Source organism: Bos taurus, unplaced genomic scaffold, assembly GCF_002263795.3.
Source record: "Bos taurus isolate L1 Dominette 01449 registration number 42190680 breed Hereford unplaced genomic scaffold, ARS-UCD2.0 Leftover_ScbfJmS_1899, whole genome shotgun sequence".
NCBI classification, from domain to species: Eukaryota; Metazoa; Chordata; class Mammalia; order Artiodactyla; family Bovidae; genus Bos; species Bos taurus.
The window spans coordinates 2,174-22,317 of NW_020190994.1; the positions used below are offsets into that span (position 1 = coordinate 2,174).

Sequence of the window (20,144 nt, forward strand, 5' to 3'; positions counted from 1 at the left end):
GCTTTACTATCTTTTAATGTAAAATTTTGCCGTAAGGTTAAACTGTTGCCTGCTTGTCTTATAGGAGATAGTGGATCTGCATATTTTTCTTTTAAATTAGCCATGAATGTAGCATTTTGTCAAAATGTATTTTTAACCTGCTAATGCTAAAAGTAAATCTTGTATTAAGAAAAACTGACATTTCTAATTAAGCCTTTTTTTCCTTTTAGGAAGGCACCAGAGTCGTTCAGCCCATATTTTTGGGGAAAATGATTAGTTACGTTGAAAACTACGATCCCACCGATTCTGCCGCTTTGCATGAAGCCTGCGGCTACGCGGCAGGGCTGAGCGCCTGTGTGCTCCTGTGGGCCGTTCTGCACCACTTGTGCTTCTACCACATGCAGCGCGTGGGGATGAGGCTGAGAGTAGCCGTGTGCCATATGATCTACCGCAAGGTGAGTGTCGCTCGGTACTATGGTGTGTTCCTCTCCTGAAGCATCAGGGACATTTAGGGAAGGTTCTCTATAAACTAAAAATTACATAACTGGGATCGTTTACACCTTCCTAAAGAAGCTTGCTATTTGCATCAAGCCAAGTTTGTTGTTGTTGAAGTAAACTTTACCAATAAATAATGAAAAATTTTCTTTTGAGATCATGTGAGGGCTGCCTTTGATAACTTTTAGCCATAGGCTGTGGCATAATACCCACTAAATTTGTAGTATTAAGTTAATATTAAATTATATTTTTAAAATATTAAATTTATATTTAAAAATAAGCATCAAAAGTATCATGCTGATTTTCAGTGTCTTCATGTTTAGATCCCATAGTGCTGTTTACAGAAAATTTTTCTTGTTGTTCATTAAAACCTTAATTTACATCAGATATTCATTTAAAAGGGAACTAAGGAGATTGGATCTATAAAATTATATCTAGAAGCAGATAATGTATTTGAGAAAGGGAATGATTATAATTTTAAAATACCCATCTAATTATATTCAATATAGTTATGTTAATTAGAGAAAATACAAAGAGAATTCATGCCAAATATAGACTCACTCACTACATTCTATGAATGTGATTGTTGTTGATGATATTAAAGAAAATAGTAGGGTTTTTGAGATAAAACTTGAAATTTTACACTGTTTCATTCATTCCAGAGAGAATTTGTTGCTCTTCATTGAAGCTACTTTAATACAATATTTCCTTTTATCTTTAGTATGCATCATAGCAATTTTAATTAGAACTGATTTAATGTGTTCACCGATTTTGTATTGAGGAATGCCAGGAAATTATTTCACAGTTTACCCTGGTCTAAACTAGTATAAAAGGAATAAGGATTTCAGGTATCTTTACAAAGGTATTGCCACAGATATATAAGTGTCAAGAGCTGAAGGGTTCTGTTTAAATTTGACCTTGGATACCTCTTTGCCTCAGACTGTTTGCTTTAAAAAAAAATCCTTATTTGACTGTATTGTAGCCTTGAAATTTTCCAAGAGAGTAGATCTTAAGTGTTCTCACCACACATGTAAAATAGGATAACTGTATTAGGTAGTGGATATTTTAAGTGGTTTTAATATAGTAATCATTTCCCAATGTGTATTTATATAAAAGCATCATGTGGTAACCTTAAACATATGCCATTTTTATTAATAAATATAGCCCTCATTGAAAGATAAACCCAAACAGCTTAAATTTAAAATATTGCTTCTTTTACCTGGTTGCTACTTATCTAGAACTTCCATTTCTTTGGAATACTTCTGTCAGCAGAAAGTGAGATGTCGTCTCATCTCTCCTTGATCAGAGTCTTGTACATCCCGGGACTGAGTGAACCTGGAGACCTCACTGTCTTGTTTGGCAGCAGCATCTGAGTTGGTTTCCTTCTGGGTGATGTGGAAATCTCAGCAGTGCCCACACATTCCAGTCAGTGTCTTCATTGCTGTTCAACATCATCTTTGTTATTCTGTTGCATCTTTAACCATTTAGGAGGTGGATACTCAAGATTTTCCCACCAATTGGCTAACTGTCTTTTCAGATCATGCTTAACTCTCATGTGAGTGATAGTCGCTCAGTTGTGTCCGACACTTTGTGACCCCATGGACCATAGCCTGCCAGGCTCCTCTGTCCATGGGTTTCTCCAGGCAAGAATACTAGAGTGGGTTGCCATTTCCTTCTCCATCACTCTCATAATAATTATGAAATTTTACCAGAACTGCATTGTGACAGCTTTAAGTTAGGTGTGAGGTGATGGTTTAGTCAAAGCTCACTCTTTGCTGCATAGGTGAGCCATTGTCCACTTGTTTTTCTTCCTCTTCCCTCTAACACTTTGAAATCTTGCCTTTTGGAAATGTGATCTGACCTGGCACGTTGCCTTATGTGAATGTAACCATCTCCCGAGATGTTCATATGCTGCCTTAATTATACCCACAAGATGGTTCCTGTATGAAGTCAGAAATTGTGGGGATTACACCATTGACATAATCTGAAATTCCAGAAACATGGGAAAGACAGGTTTCCTTGGTCACAGCCTTGCGTCTAGAGTCCTGCTGTTGTAGAAACAAGACACTCCTTTTCAGGTTACAGGTGGACTGATTCCCTAGGACCCAAAAACTGGTGCGACAAAGCAGCTCTGAAAGGCCCCTCTGAACGTTTGTGGTTCATCTTGGGCCCCACCTCCTGATCCCTGGTCCTGGGAAGAAACCAGGTCGAGTGTTAGAAATGGAGTGGCTGCTAAGCTCGTAGGTGTAGTTTGTCTACACCATGGATCCCAGGCTGGGGCAGGTCTCCAGGGGATCTCTAAGGCTGCACATCTGGCACTCCTAGCATGGCCCATTCAGCATTTTCATGCTCTTTTCAGCTGAATTTTGAATGATCCTGTGGGAGGTTCCATAAATACAAATGACCTGCCATTTATTTATTAATACATTGTCACAAATTTGGTAAAGTTACTTCTGGCTTTTGAACATTGATCTTTTTTTTTTTTTTTTGTGGGGAAATATACACTGCACAAAGTGTCCTATTTTCACTCCTTTTCAATGCAGCATTTAGTGACATTAGGTACATTCACATTGTTGGTGGCCATCACCATAATTCAACTCTGAAACTTTTTGTTTTTCCCAAACTGAACCTCTGCACCCATTAAACACTAACTCCCCGACCCCTGTCCCCTTACCCAGCACCGTTCTTCTTCTCTGTGAATTTGACTATTGTAGGTACCTCTGTTAAGTGGAATCATACAGTGTTTGTTATTTTGTGTGTGTGTGGCTTATGTCCTGTAGCACAATATCTGCAAGGTTCATCCATGTTGTAGCAGGTGTCATAATTTAATTCTTTTTTAAGACAGAATAACATTACATTATAGGTCTATACAACATTCTGTGTATCCTCTCATCTGTCAATGGACAGTTGTTTCCACCTTTTAGCTATTGTGAACATAGATGCTCTGAATATGAGTGTAAATTGTCCATTCAAGTTTGTGTTTTTAGTTTTACTTGAGTATATCCTTAGTAGTATAATTTCTGTATTGTATGATAATTTCTTGTTTAATTTTTGAGGAACTTTCATATTCTCTTCCATTGTGGTTATATAATTTTACAGTCTCACTTGATCATGGGTTTTCTTCTTTAATTTGAGGAGTAAACGAAGCATTTTTATAAAGTATGACATTGTGTTTGGATCAGTGGCTCCAGTTGGCGGTCTGCTGAAGCAGCTCCTGGTGTGTCTTCAGTTTCCTCAGATCTCTAGGGCAGTTTTCTTACTAAATAAAGGGATTGTGTAACACGGGTTGTGGCTTTTGTAAGTCAGCAGACTGGCATTAAGAACACAGTTTCCTCACAGCAACAGTGTTTTGAATATTATACTTGCTCATTTCAGAACGAACAATCTAAGCCTGAAGTGTTTAAATATTGTCACCCACAGAATTAATGATTGAGTCCAGATTTGTAGTCCAAGTCTCCAAATTTCCTTCCTTAAATTAGCTTTTCTGCTCTCATCTAATTTGGCTCAAAATTACTTAGTTGTCTCTTAAGTGTAAACCTACACCCTTTACCCTTCAGACAGGTCCAAGTTCACTGAAATAGGACGGGGATTTTGCTTCTACCTCCTGCTCCTCCCTTTGCCGTCCTTGCTGGAGGGGCTGCTGCCACACTCAGGAGTTAGAGGGTGAACAAGGGTCCCTAGAGCCCTGCTGTCAGGGGTCATCCTGCTCCTGCTGACACCACTCAAGACTTCTGGAACACATGCTCCATTGAGTTATGTTCTAAGATGACTTGGTATCACCTTAGGAATCCGGATCTCTGTCTCCCTCTCTCATTTCAGGCCCTTCGCCTGAGTAGCTCAGCCATGGGGAAGACCACCACAGGCCAGATAGTCAACCTGCTGTCCAACGATGTGAACAGGTTTGACCAGGTAAGCTGCCCCTGAAGGATCCTCCTCCATTTCCCATCCTTCTCACTGGGTTCAGCTTATTGGGATGAGAGGTGCCAGGGTTTGGTGTCGGCCAGGATTCCATTAAGGATGTAAGACAAAGGTTGTATTTATCCAACTTTTATTTCTCTGTGTGCAACTTTGATGTAATTACATATATTTTTCTGTTGATGAGAGTTTTGTTTTTCTAATATATATAAATAGGCAGCAGTGTTCTTGCCCAGCTTTGGTAGTGTCCCTAGGGGTCCTCCTGGCATGGCCTTCCTTGGCATGTGGTGTGGCTGTTGCCGAACTGTCTTCCTCCTCCTCTGGTTGATGAAGACCTGGTGGGAGGGATTGTTCTTTCCCCTGCACCCTGTTCAAGTGCCTGCTGCATAGGGTACCTGCGAAAAATAATGCCAAGTCCGTGGTCCCCAGCAAGACACAACCTCCTCTCTACCGTCCCCTCCACAGTCTTTTTTCCACTGACCTTATGCATAGATCACATTACCCAGGGCTTTGTAGCTGTTGGTCAGATCTGTGTTGCACTAGATACTTCTCTTTCAAGTATTCATTCATCAAACATGAAGTGAGGCCTCTGCTCACTTTCAGGGATGAGCAAAGCTTAGTTTTTGCCCTATAGAAGCCACAGCCTATCAGGGAGCTAAATACACAAGTAATTACTGGAGAAAGTGGTAGGTACCATAATATAGGCTTTCCGGGGATGCCACGGTTCCCCAGGGAAATGGGGGCTAAACTCTGGAACAGAGAGCATTTGGGGAAGCCCTGAGCTCATCTGTGTTGTGCACAAGATCCACATCTTCAGTGCTGCTGGTCTGATTCTCCTGGGACATCCCTGAAGCCAGCCCTGTGCTGCCCCTAAAAGGCATTATCTGGGGTGGACACTTGGACTTCTGCTTTAGCAGTTTTAAAACCCACTGAGATCATTTCTGTTTAGGTTCCTTTTGTTCCTTCAGAGCATATTGTTTCCATACTGTATCCTTATTGGTTTTTACACCATTGTAAGAAGGCTTTGTCTTTCTCTCTTAAGGTAACAATGTTCTTGCACTATCTGTGGGTGGGGCCACTGCAGGCTATCGCAGTGACTGCCCTGCTCTGGATGGAAATAGGAATGTCGTGTCTTGCTGGAATGGTGGTTCTCATTATTCTTCTGCTTTTGCAAAGCTGCTTTGGGATGTTGTTTTCATCACTCCGGTAAGAGAAACACTGGTTTTAAAAATTGATAATCTGTAGGTTTTATTCCTAGCTTTTTAAGGAATCTCTATACCATCTTCCATAGTGGCTGTATCAATTTAAATTCCCATCAACAGTGCAAGAGTGTTCCCCTTTCTCCACACCCTCTGCAGCATTTATTGTTTATAGACCTTTTGATGAGGGCCATTCTGAGTTTTGAATTGCATTTCTCTAATAATGAGCAATGTTGAGCGTCTTTTCATGTGTTTGTTAGCCATCTGTATGTTTCCTTTGGAGAAATGTCTGTTTAGGTCTTTTCCCCATGTTTTGATTGGGTTGTTTGTTTTTCTGGTATTGAGTTCTATGAACTGCTTGTATATTTTGGAAATTAATCCTTTGTCAGTTGTTTCATTTGCTGTTATTTCTCCCATTTTGAGGGTTGTCTTTTCACCTTGCCTATAGTTTCCTTTGCTGTGCAAAAGCTTTTAAGTTTAATCAGGTCCCTCTTGCTTACTTTTGTTTTTATTTCCATTACTCTAGGAGGTGGGTCAGAGAAGATCTTGCTTATATTTATGTCATCGAGTGTTGGGCCTATGTTTTCCTCTAAGAGTTTTTATAGTTTCTGATCTTACATTTAGGTCTTTAATCCATTTTGAGTTTATCTTTGTGTATGGTGTTATGACCCAGCAATCCCACTCCTAGACATATATGCTGAGGGAACCAAAATTGAAAAAGACACATGTATCCCATTGTTCATTACAGCACTATTTACAATAGCTAGAACATGGAAGCAACCTAGATGTCCATCAACAGATGAATGGATAAAGAAGCCGTGGTACATATACACAATGGAATAGTACTTAGCCAAAAAAAGGGATACCTTTGAGTCAGTTCTAATAAGGTGGATGAACCTAGAATCTATTATACAGAGTGGAGTAAGTCAGAAAGAGAAAGATAAATATCATATTCTAATGCATATATATGGAATCTAGAAAAATGGTACTGAAAAATTTACCTACAGGGCAGCAGTGGAGAAATAGACATAGAGAATACACTCGTGGTCATGGGGAGAGGGGAGGAGAGGGTGAGATGTATGGAGAGAGTAACACGGAAACTTACATTACCATATATAAAATAGATAGCCAACAGGAATTTGCTATATGGCTAAGAAACTCAAACAGGGGCTCTGGATCAACCTAGAGGGGTGGAATGGGGAGGGAGATGAGAGGCAAGTTCAAAAGGGAGGGGATATATGTATACCTATGGCTGATTCAGGTTGAGGTTTGATAGAAAACAACAAAATTCTGTAAAGCAATTATCCTTCAATAAAAAGATAAAAAAATTCGATAATATGTAGTTAACATCATAGTTGCTTGATGCTTTTGTTCAAAAACAAGACCAACGCCTTCTCTAGTCTCTTCTTTGTGTGGGTTGTAGACCCTTCAGACTTAGCCAATGGAGGCTCCAACCTTATGCTAAAGGCCTATTTGAAACAGGAACAGTGAAGGCATTCACTGACTCCTCTTGGCACTGTATCATAATAAGTACAGTCCTTCAGCAGAATTTGCCCATGTCCAAGTTATTTCAGTTCAGTTCAGTTCAGTCTCTCAGTCATGTCTGACTCTTTGCGACCCCGTGAATCACACAGCACGCCAGGCCTCCCTGTCCATCACCAACTCCTGGAGTTCACTCAGACCCACATCCATCAAGTCAGTGATGCCATCTAGCCATCTCATCCTCTGTTGTCCCCTTCTCCTCCTGCCCCCAATCCCTCCCAGCATCAGAGTCTTTTCCAATGAGTCAACTCTTCACATCAGGTAGCCAAAGTACTAGAGTTTCAGCTTCAGCATCATTCCCCACAAAGAAATCCCAGGGCTGATCTCCTTCAGAATGGACTGGTTGGATCTCCCTGCAGTCCAAGGGACTCTCAAGAGTCTTCTCCAACACCACAGTTCAAAAGCATCAATTCCTCAGTGCTCTGCTTTCTTCACAGTCCAACTCTCACATCCATACATGACCACTGGAAAAACCATAGCCTTGAATAGATGGACCTTTGTTGGCAAAGTAATGTCTCTGCTTTTGAATATGCTATCTAGGTTGGTCATAACTTTCCTTCCAAGGAGTAAGCGTCTTTTAATTTCATGGCTGCAGTCACCATCTGCAGTGATTTTGAAGCCCCAAAAAATAAAGTCTGACACTGTTTCCACTGTTTCCCCATCTATTCTCCCCATGAATTGATGGGACCAGATGCCATGATCTTCGTTTTCTGAATGTTGAGCTTTAAGCCAACTTTTTTACTCTCCACTTTCACTTTCATCAAGAGGCTTTTTAGTTCCTCTTCACTTTCTGCCATAGGACTTCCCCAGTGGCTCAGATGGTAAACCGTCTGTCTACATTGCAGGAGACCTGGGTTCGATCCCTGGGTCGAGAAGATTCCCTGGAGAAGGAAATGGCAACCCCCTCCAGTGGTCTTGCCTAGAAATTCCTGTGGACGGAGGAGCCTGGTGCAGGCTACTGCCCATGGGGTCGCAAAGAGTCAGACATGACTGAGAGACTTCACTTTCACTTTCATTTTGTGCCATAAGGGTGGTGTCGTCTGCATATCTGAGATTATTGATATTTCTCCCGACTATCTTGATTCCAGCTTGTGCTTCTTCCAGCCCAGTGTTTTTCATGATGTACTCTGCATATAGGTTAAATAAGCAGAGTGACAATATACAGCATTGCTGTACTCCTTTTCCTATTTGGAACCAGTCTGTTGTTCCATGTCCAGTTCTAACTGTTGCTTCCTGACCTGCATATAGGTTTCTCAAGAGGCAGGTCAGGTGGTCTGGTATTCCCATCTCTTTCAGAATTTTCCACAGTTTATTGTGATCTACGCAGTCAAAGGCTTTGGCATAGTCAATAAAGCAGAAATAGATTTAAATATTATTAAATACTGATAATCTTGTAGGCCCATTTCTCACCACATATATTTTTGTTATGCTTGTGTTAGAGCCTTTTCAGGTATTATGTTCATGTTTCCATTAAATTATAAGCACCCCAAGGGCCAGGCTCATCTTCATTGTGTCTTCATGAAGCCCCACATTCACAGCAGCACATGTGATAGAAAAGAGGCTGCTGGTGAAGAGCATTCTGCGGCCTAGTTAGACTAAAGCAGGTCCCAGAGAGTTGGAGGTGGGTGGTTGTCAGGTGATGGAGATGTGCTATTTGAAGCTCATTGAGTTCTTGTGTGTGTTGTGTGTGTGCAGGTCTGTGCTTGGTGTCTTTCTTTATTTGGAATTTCCTTTCTTGTCTTTGCTGTGGAAAGATTTTTCTTATCCTTCGAGACCCTCCTCCAGTGCTACCAGGTCTCTGAAGCTCTTCTTGTTTTCCTTTCCTGGTGGAATTAAGTTCCATATTTTCTGCTCCCTAGAACTTCTCTCCTTTTTTATTACAGCACAGACATTGTCTTCCTGGGTGTCTTTCTGCCTTCCCTACCTGACTGTGACCTCCTTGAGCAGATAGATGGTTTGTATCTGACTCATTTCAGGTCTTCCCTAGCCAAAGCTTCACATTCTCCAAGTTACTTCTTGAAATGGGCTGAATGGTTGACTTCCTAATTGAAGCCTTCTTATCCATTTGTGCTTTGAGTAGAATCTGCCTGTGTTCTAAGTGCAAAAGGGCCATAGAGAACCATTTGCTTCCTGACCACCACCCCTTGCCCCCACCCCCATGCCCACTACTGCTGTTGCTAAGGAAAGCTGGGCTGTAGTCACTAAAGCTCATCTGTCACGTCTGTCTCCTCAGGAGTAAGACTGCAGCTCTCACAGACAAGAGGATCAGGACCATTAGTGAAGTCATAACCGGCATCAGAACAATAAAAATGAATGCTTGGGAAAAGTCATTTATAGACCTTATTACCAGACTGAGAAAGTAAGTTTATATATATAGATGTCACTCCATATTTTCATGCTTTATTTCCTATTCTACTGGATGCTTTAGATGTCTTACCAAAGAAGTATTTAAGTTCACCAATACTTACTATTCACTGCATCATCCACATGTTACAGGAAGGTTAAGGAGAATGGTGGAGACATCATTTTTACCATATTCTCAAAGTAAAAAATACATATGCTTCTTAGTTGTATAGAAGTGAAGTTCTAAGTAGTTCTCAATACCTCGAATCTCAATAAGCAATGTCTTTAAGATAGTATTTGAGACAATGACATTCAAATTAAGATTGTAATTTATGTTGATGGCCCATAAATGGGGAGATTATAGAGATTGGTGTACCTATATCGAGCCAAACTATATGAATCACTATTCTTTTTTCTTAATTAATTTATTTTCTATTGAAGGATAATTGCCTTACAGAATTTTGCTGTTTTCTGTCAAGCCTCAACATGAATCAGCCATAGGTATACAAATATCCCTTCCCTTTTGAACCTCCCTCCCATCTCTCTTTATTCTTCGTTGTTGTGTTTAGTCAGTCTGTATGCAGGTCAGGAAGCAACAGTTAGAACTGAACATGGAACAACAGACTGGTTCCAAATAGGAAAAGGAGTATGTCAAGGCTGTATATTGTCACCCTGCTTATTTAACTTATATGCAGAGTACATCATGAGAAACACTGGGCTGGAAGAAGCACAAGCTGGAATCAAGATTGCCGGGAGAAATATCAATAACCTCAGATATGCAGATGACACCACCCTTATGGCTTAAAGTGAAGAGGAACTAAAAAGCCTCTTGATGAAAGTGAAAGTGGAGAGTGAAAAAATTGGCTTAAAGCTCAATATTCAGAAAATGAAGATCATGGCATCTGGTCCCATCACTTCATGGGAAATAGATGGGCAAACAGTGGAAACAGTGTCAGACTTTATTTTTGGGGCTCCAAAATCACTGCAGATGGTGACTGCAGCCATGAAATTAAAAGACGCTTACTCCTTGGAAGGAAAGTTATGACCAACCTAGATAGCATATTCAAAAGCAGAGACATTACTTTGCCAACAAAGGTCCATCTAGTCAAGGCTATGGTTTTTCCAGTGGTCATGTATGGATGTGAGAGTTGGACTGTGAAGAAGGCTGAGCACCGAAGAATTGATGCTTTTGAATTGTGGTGTTGGAGAAGGCTCTTGAGAGTCCCTTGGACTGCAGGGAGATCCAACCAGTCCATTCTGAAGGAGATCAGCCCTGGGATTTCTTTGTGGGGAATGATGCTGAAGCTGAAACTCCAGTACTTTGACCACCTCTTGCAAAGAGTTGACTCATTGGAAAAGACTCTGATGCTGGGAGGGATTGGGGGCAGAAGGAGAAGGGGACGACAGAGGATGAGATGGCTGGATAGCATCGCTGACTTGATGGACATGAGTCTGAGTGAAATCTGGGTGTTGGTGATGGACAGGGAGGCCTGGCGTGCTGCGATTCATGGGATTGCGAAGAGTCGGACACGACTGAGTGACTGAACTGAACTGAGCTGATCGAACTCTTTGTGACCCCATGGACTGTAGCTCACCAGGCTCCTCTGTCCACGGAATTTCCCAGCCAGGAATACTGGAGGGGTTGCCATTGCTTTCTCCAGAGGATCTTCCCCACCCAGGGTTTGAACCTGTGTTCCTGCATTGCAGGTGGATTCTTTACCACTAACTAATTCATGAATTACTATTATTCATTTCAAAAGGAGCTATGAAAATACTGTCCCTTTTGTTTTCCATCTTTTGTTTAAACATCATATGATCATTTCTCTGACTGCACCTTGTCACATCTGACTGCACATTTCTGCTCCCCGCCTCCCCTGCCACTGCTGGGAATACATTCCCATGTTTCTTCTTCTCTGGCCTGCTCCAAGCCTGACTGACTCCAACTCATCTTCTCAGGGTCCACGTGTGTGTGACTTGCCCTGACTCCACTGCTCTGGGTTACACGCCTCTGCTCTGAGCTCCCATGGGAGCTGTGCTGACCGTCTCTGTCTATCATCTCCCAATCTTGTGGTTGCTAATTCTCTTCCCCCACAGGTTCATGAGCCCTGGAGGGGACAGGCTGTGTCTTTCTGTGAGGAGCCCAGCACAGGACTTATGATTATGAATGTTGAATGAATGTTCAAACCTAGTCTGATTGACTCAAAATGTTTAAAAGTGTGACTTTAATCCTCCCCTTACTTGAAAGAGTGAAGTGATTATGAAGTCTGTGGTCCTGGTGTTTGGGCAGACCCCTGGATGTGGACTATGCTAATGTCTCCATGATGTGAGGGATGGTTTATTTTAATCTGTGTTTACTCCCTAGAAAAGGGCCACTCACACGGACACTGAATTCATGTCTTGTATGTTGATGCTTTTTTTAAATCGTATGTCCTACTTTCTTTTCTAGAAAGGAAATTTCCAAGATTCTGAGAAGTTCCTACCTTAGGGGCATGAATTTGGCAACATTTTTCGCTGTGAGCAAAATCATGATTTTTGTCACCTTCATTGCCAATGAGCTCCTTGACAACCTGATCACAGCCAGCCAAGTGTTTGTGGTGGTGACGCTGTTTGAGGCTCTGCGGTTCTCGAGCACCCTCTACTTCCCCATGGCTGTCGAGAAGGTGTCAGAGGCTGTTGTCAGCATCCGAAGAATCAAGGTTTGGTGAAAAATAACTTTTTAAAATTATAGGCAGATTTGACCTAAAATACTTCCTTTATGTGGTGTCACTGTGTGCCAGTTAGGTGAGATTCAACTCTTTCAGTGCCAAGCTGGCAGTCTTTCCAAAGTGTACGTGTTTCCCTCTTTTCTTAGGTAAAATGTGTTAAAAGTATAAGATCCATGAATGGGAAAGACTAGAGACTTATTCAAGAAAATTAGAGATACCAAGGGAACATTTCATGCAAAGATGGGCTCAATAAAGGACAGAAATGGTATGGACCTAATAGAAGCAGAAGATATTAAGAAGAGGTGGCAAGAATACACAGAAGAACTGTGCAAAAAAGATCTTCATGACCCAGATAATCACGATGGGGTGATCACTCACCTAGAGCCAGACATCCTGGAATGCGAAGTCAAGTGGGCTAAGGCCACTTGAAGGAAGCATCACTATGAATAAAGCTAGTGGAGGTGATGGAATTCCAGTTGAGCTATTTCAAATCCTAAAGATGATGCTGTGAAAGTGCTGCACTCAATATGCCAGTAAATTTGGAAAACTCAGCAGTGGCCACAGGACTGGAAAAGGTCAGGTTTCATTCCACTCCCAAAGAAAAGCAATGCCAAAGAATGTTCAAACTACTGCACAATTGCACTCATCTCACAGGCTACTAAAGTAATGCTCAAAATTCTCTAAGCCAGGCTTCAACAGTATGTGAACCTTGAACTTCCACATGTTCATGCTGGTTTTAGAAAAGGAAGAGGAACCAGAGATAAAATTGCCAACATCTGCTGGATCATCAAAGAAGCAAGATAGCTCCAGAAAAAGATCAATTTCTGATTTATTGACTATGCTAAAGCCTTTGACTGTGTGGATCACAATAAACTGTGGAAAATTCTGAAAGAGATGGGAATACCAGACCATCTGACCTGCCTCCTGAGAAACCTATATGCAGGTCAGGAAGCAACAGTTAGAACTGGACATGGAACAATAGACTGGTTCCAAATAGGAAAAGGAATATGTCAAGGCTATATATTGTCAGCCTGCTTATTTAACTTACACGCAGAGTACATCCTGAATAATGCTGGGCTGGATGAAGCAGAAGCTGGAATCAAGATTTCCAGGAGAAGTATCAATAACCTCAGATATGCAGATGACACCACCCTTATGGCAGAAAGTGAAGAAGAACTAAAGAGCCTCTTGATGAAAGTGAAGGAGAAGAGTGAGAAAATTGGCTTAAAGATCAACATTCAGAAAACTAAGATCATGGCATCTGGTCCCATCACTTCATGGGAAACAGATGGGGAAACAGTGGAAACAGTGTCAGACTTTATTTTTGGGGGGACCCCAAAATCACTGCAGATGGTGACTCAGCCATGAGATTAAAAGAGGCTTACTCCTTGAAAGGAAAGTTATGACCAATCTAGATAGCATATTAGAAAGCAGGGACATTACTTTGCCAACAAAGTTTCATCTAGTCAAGGCTTTGGTTTTTCCAGTAGTCATGTATGGTTGTGAGATTTGGACTGTGAAGAAAGTTGAGCACTGAAGAATAGATTATTTTGAACTGTGGTGTTGAAGACTCTTGAGAGTCCCTTGTATACCTAGAAGATCCAACAAGTCCATCCTAAAGGAGATCAGTTCTGAGTCTTCATTGGAAGGACTGATGTTGAAGCTGAAACTCCAATACTTTGGGCACCTGATGTGAAGAGCTGACTCATTTGAAAAGACCCTGCTGCTGGGAAAGATTGAAGGCGGGAGGAGAAGGAGATGACAGAGAACAAGCTGGTTGGATGGCATCACCGACTCCATGAACATGGGTTTGGGTAAACTCTGGGAGTTGTTGATGGACAGGGAAGCCTGGTTTTTTGCAGTCCATGGGGTCACAAAGAGTCGGACATGACTGAGCGACTGAACTGAACTGAAGATCCGTGCTCATTTAGCAGTAGTAGTATTAGTAGCAGCAACACAGGCCTTTGCCATGCAGTGATAGCTGCAGGATGATTCAAATGTCTAAAAGCAGGAGATGCAAACAAATTGCATCTCTTGTGCTGACTGGAATGTCTAGGCAGTGACTGGGCACAGTCCTGGGGTGACTTGGATTCCTCTCTGGTCTGGGAGGGGAGGAACTTGCTGAGAAGTCCCTGTTCCCTGGGCAGGAAACATGGCCTCAGATTCACTTAGTTCTCTGTGTTTAAAAGTGGATTTTTTCCACCAAAGATGTTTTATTGTTGATTTCTGATCTCTGCATTTTTGTTTCTGTTCTTCTTTTACTTCGTGTCTAAGCCTCTCTCTAGCTGCCTTCATCTTTTCAAATGTGTGATTCCCACCATGCCTGTTGTCTCCTTTTTTAAACTAACTGTCCCTAAATAGTCAGGGGTATGGATCTGAGAGTTGGACTGTGAAGCAAGCTGAGTGCCGAAGAATTGATGCTTTTGAACTCTGGTGTTGGAGCAGACTCTTGAGAGTCCCTTGGACTGCAAGGAGATCCAACCAGTCCATTCTAAAAGAGATTAGTCCTGGGTGTTCTTTGGAAGGACTGATGCTAAAGCTGAAACTCCAATACTTTGCCTACCTCATGTGAAGAGTTGACTCATTGGAAAAGACCCTGATGCTGGGAGGGATTGGGGGCAGGAGGAGAAGGGGATGACAGAGAATGAGATGGCTGGATGGCATCACTGACTCGATGGACATGAGTTTGGGTGAACTCTGGGAGTTGGTGATGGACAGCGAGGCCTGGCATGCTGCAATTCATGGGGTCACAAAGAGTCGGACAGGACTGAGTGACTGAACTGAACTGAAATAATTTTTATCATGAAAACAAGGGCCTTGCACACAGTAGGGGCTCAATTATTTCTATTTAAAATGAAGATTCAATTGTCTCTGTGAAAATGGATGATTTACTATGACCTCATCAGCCGAAGAAGTCTATTTTTCTCTAAGTGATGAAGGCAGACCCATGGTCTTGGCACTGAATGACTCCCATAGGATTGTGAAAGATTTTAACTTCAAAGCACTAAAAGTTTTCAGTGACTTTTGCATCCAGTAAAATGTGTCCCTGAGGTTATGTTATTCACAGAGCAGCTTTAGGTTTTCCATTACCACCACTGGGAAGTCAGTCTTTTTGGCTTCAGTTCTGATGTGGATACTTTCCTGCATAACCTGTTCTGGGTCTGCACTTCATGGCTCTAATGGCCATTTAATTTCAGCTTTTTCATCAGAGTGAGTCCTGGAGAAAAATCCCGCTAGCACTTCAGGCACCTTTTTTGTTTGGACGTGGGAATTTCTGTTTTAATGTACACACATTGAGTGTTGATGTCTTGGTGACACACTTACGCTGACATTGTATCTGATTCTGTGTAGACAAGGTATATAACATATACATTACTCTCCATGGCCCTTGGTCTTTTTAATCAATAGAAATTGATATATGCCAGATGAGAAATTCAAGCAAGGCTTTTTGAGGCTTATGCTGCATCACAAAGTATGAAAACAAAAAACTGATGCCCCGTTGACTCTTTGAGAAGGGCGGGCTGGTTCCTTAAGAGGGGTGAGGGTAGGGAAGATTTGGTGGTTTGAGCCAGAGGGGTGACTTAAGTGGTTTGCCCACTGTCTTGTAGGTGCCGTGTGCCAAGATCACACACAGTTCCCTGCGTTTGCTCCCGGCAGCTCAAAAATGGCAGTTGGCTTATGGGGTTTTTATATCTTATTGTTCGTAATTGCCTTTGCGTGTGTGCAGTTATGTTTAGTCCCTTACAATTTCTTTGTATTTTGTTGCTCAAGGAGATGTTTGTCCAGGTGCAAGCGCTCCCATAAAGGACCCTGGGTCCCAGCCTCTCTCATAACACTCGTAACATTTTTCTCGTTGCTATGTTAGCTTTGACTATGTAAGGCTGTAGCCATGCTACAGTGGTTGGACTGATTTGAACAACCATACAATCTGATTGTGTAAGACTCAGTCTTAGCTAGAGTTGGGACTATATAAGTGCATAAATGACATAGTGTCTCCCCTCTATGTAACTTAATATTCCTCTGGGGATTCAGAGGTAGGGAGGGCAGTACCAGCTGGGGATGTGCTGAGATGGTTCCCAGTAAGGTTAGTATTTGAGATGGGCCAGAAGGAAAGATGGGGTCAGGACTCAGGGTGTCTGAGTAGAGGTCACCTGGGGAGTGTGGACTTTGGTGCTGGGCAGTCACTGGGGGCGTTAAGTGTGGTGGACACTCTCGGAGGTGCTGTAGAGAGATCAGGAAGGAGTGTTGTGTTTGGGGTCAGTTTGCTGGTGTTGGGGAAATCTCGGCAAGGAATCAGAAAAAGAAAAGTATCAATGTTTGAAATGATTAATTAGTGAGTGAGATTCTGAAATTATATTGTTTTGAGAGGAAAGAAGAATTGGGAAAGAGATAAGCTGTGGTAGAACAGATGAGAGCTCCCACATGGCTGACGATGGGAGAAGTGGTGTGGAGAGAGGACTTGGGCTGCAGTGGTTGAGAGCCTGCAGAGAAGTCCTTAGACCACTGCCTGTTCATCTTGCCTCCTGCTGGACATGGGCTTGGTGTGGACAGAAGTAGCTTTGCCTAGTATTAGGTTCTCTGTGAGCCTGGATGAGAGGAGGAGGGAATGAGAGGATCAAGTCTCCCGCCAGCTGGTCTTTGAGAGAAATGCAAGGATCCTGTCTTGCTTTTCCTGCACAAGGGTTTTCATGTTCAGTTTTTACCAGTTTTTCTTTTGAAGTAGAAGTTTTGCAATCACATTTATGGCTCTGAGGCATGATAGACGGGGTGTCAAGGACTTGAAGAGTCTTTATGTTGTTTAAGGTAGTAGATTACTATTTGTGTGTTGTTTTCTTTCTCAAACATCCTGACATGCTTGTTTCAGTTGACCCTTTGTTGGTAAGAATTCAGTTTGCCTGTGGGTGCCAGAGTTACCCATTTAAAGCTGATTACACAGGTCATGTGTTTTTCTCTCATGCAAGAATCCTTATAAAGTTCTGTATGAGATTCCTGCTGCTACCATTACAAATTACCACAAACCAGGTGGGCTGAAACCACAGGAATGTATTGTTTAACCATCCTGGAGGCTAGAAGTCTGAAACCAAGATGTCAGGAGGGTCAGAATCCCTCTGAATTAGATAAGGGAGCATCCTTTCTTGCCTCTGTTAGCTTTGAGTGGTTACAGACAAATCTTGGCATTCCTTCACTTGTAAATGCCATCATTCTAGCCTCTGTCTCCATCATCAGGTAGCTTTTGTGTGTGTGTGTGTTTGTGTATATCTGTCTCAGCATCTCTCTTAAGGACACTGATCATATTGGATTCAGAGCCCACCCTACTCCACTGTGATCTTACCTTAATTGATTACATCTACAACAACTGAATTTCCAAATAAAGTCACATTTTCAGGTAGTTGGGATTAGGACTTCAGCATATCTTTTTTTGTGGGGATATAATTTACCTGATAACAAGTCCCAAGGCTAGTGTGATTCTCCATGGTGTTAGGGACCCAGACTCTTTCTTGTTACTTCACCGCATGTGACCTTGATCCAGCTGGCAGCCTCCAAGGCCCGGGTTTTAGGGTAGAGGAAGGTCCTGGTTATTGTTGGTTTCCACTGACCTGGCTTTAGTCACATGGCTACATCTATTTGCTGCAGAGGCTGGAGACAGAGGGCCTCTTTCAGGCTGCCATGTGTCAGCTAAAACCCAGGGTTTGTTAACCACCGAAGAATGAGAGCAGATTTTGAGCACAGCCAGTAGTCTCTGCAACATGTTCACAGTTTTGGGGACCTTGAAGAATGGGAATGGTATGAATTGTTTGTTCAGTATCTTTACCACTCTAGCTTTTCTCTTAGAATTATGTTAAGGATTTGCAAGGCAAGAGGGAGTTTTCTTGTGTGTGTTTGTCCTATGTGAGACTTCCCTGGTGGCTCAGACCGTAAAGTGTCTGCTTACAATGGAGGAGACCTGGGTTCAATTCCTGGGTCAGGAAGATCTCCTAGAGAAGGAAATGGCAACCCACTCCAGTATTCTTGCCTGGAATATCCCATGGACAGAGGACCTTGGTAGGCTACAGTCCATGGGGTCGCAAAGAGTCGGATACGACTGAATGACTTCACTTACTTTCACTTGTCCTGTGTAGCAGTTCATAGAACTTTGTTTTGTTCAGCTACATTGCATCAATTAGCTGCTAAGTAGTGTAGAGGATAAGAAGTGGTAGGTGCAGCCATTCCTGCTGTGGAGGAGAGAGGACATTGACTAAGGAGAAGAGACAGTGATTGTGAAAAGATGCTGGTAAAATATTTTTTAAGGTGTAGAAACTTAAGAGCATTTTCTTTTTAGAATGATGACTTAAGTGATAGTTAATGACAAGCAGTGATATGGATTTGATGCACATGAGGGGGAAAGCAGAGTGTACAGGGTTTGCACTCAGAGTCTCTGTCATTGGTCTTGTGTTCCCAGCCTGTCCTGTGCCACCTGCTTCCTGACAGCCTGGGAAGGGCCTTCCTCTCTGTGTTCCTAGCAGTGTCGCATGGTGCTTGGCACCTGGTGGGATTCAGTTAATACTTATGAAATAATTTCCTACTAGCTCACCTGTTCACTGTTGGTAACACAGAAGTAAAACAATAGAAATGTCCAGGTTCTAAATGCATTGGAGTTTGAAGCCATATTTTCTTCTTAGAAAGGAACCAGCACACTTGTTGAGAAAGTAGCAAAGATAGCCTCATGGCCTGGAATTCTTTATTATCTGTTTTATACATGCATGCTCTCACATACACACATACACATACACTATATATACATATATATATGCTATATTATATATATATGCTATACTGTATTATATACTTAGATGTATACATACTATAATAATAGTATATTACATACTATATACTATTTCTCAGGTGAACCAAGACCTAATAAAATACAGCTATAAAATGATAGGTAGGCTGTATAAAATTTTTATTGCAAATTTCAGAGAAGCAATTGTTTTTTTGTGTGTGCTTTGTTCTTGCAGTATAAACAATATATGTTTTGCCTTTTTCTGTAGAACTTTCTGTTACTTGATGAGACGTCACAGTGCTACCCTCAGCTGCCATCAGATGGTAGAACGATCGTGGATGTGCAGGCATTTACTGCTTTTGGGGAAAAGGTAAGAATCCTTTCATTCCAAAATCGTGACTGCTAAAAGACAACTGTGATATAGATTTATTGGAGAATTTTGAGATTTTACACATACTGTAAAATATGACTTTCTTATTTACTGAGAATATGTTATAAAAATTCTCGGAATCAGGAATAAGGTTTACAATGAATGGCGGTTAAGTGTAAAATCAGCCTGAGGCATTTGACATGTTGCTTTTTTTCTCATTTTCAAGAGAGCTTTCAATGTATTAGCATGTGTTGAGCTTAAAGTATGTAAATTCTTCTTTTAATTTTTAGTTCATTTTTCATTATGTTTTATTACAGAGTATTAAATATAATTCCCTGTGCTATACAATAGGATCACCGTAAACAAAAGATATAGAACATAAATACATCTTTTCTTGAAAAGTGAAAGTTGCTCAGTTGTGTCCGACTCTTTGTGACCCCATGGACTATACGGTTCATGAAAATCTCTAGGGCAGAGTACTGGAGTCGGTAGCCTTTCCCTTCTCCAGGGATCTTCCCAACCCATGGATCGAACCTAGGTCTCCCACATTGCAGGCAGATTCTTTACCAGCTGAGCCAGAAAACCCAGATCTAATATTCTAGGCTGAAGTGTGAAGTGTCAGTCGCTTCAGCTGTGCCTTAGTCCTTGTGACCCCATGGAGTATAGCCCACCAGGCGCCTCTGTCCATGGGAATGGACACCCACTTCAGTATTTCTGTTGTTGTTGCTGTTGTTCAGTAGCTCAGTAGTGTCCAGCTCTTTGCAACTCCAAGAACTGCAGCATGCCAAACTTCCCTGTCCTTCACCATTTTCCCGGAGCTTGTTCAAACTTAGGTC

The 20,144-nt window shown here is 41.9% G+C and overlaps 1 protein-coding gene across 5 annotated transcripts in view; it reads left to right on the top strand.

Annotated features, from left to right (window-relative positions):
- Positions 1-209: 209 nt before the first annotated feature.
- The window catches only part of LOC520016 (ATP-binding cassette sub-family C member 4), a gene marked incomplete at its 5' end in the record, with an annotated part of 147,345 nt that continues 127,410 nt past the window's right edge, over positions 210-20,144 (top strand). For all 5 annotated transcript variants that reach the window (XM_010810929.4, XM_059884439.1, XM_024989070.2 and 2 more), the window contains 6 exon segments: positions 210-434; positions 4,294-4,383; positions 5,432-5,595; positions 9,364-9,489; positions 11,920-12,169; positions 19,207-19,308. In XM_010810929.4, coding sequence (XP_010809231.4) covers positions 210-434; positions 4,294-4,383; positions 5,432-5,595; positions 9,364-9,489; positions 11,920-12,169; positions 19,207-19,308 — 957 coding nt within the window.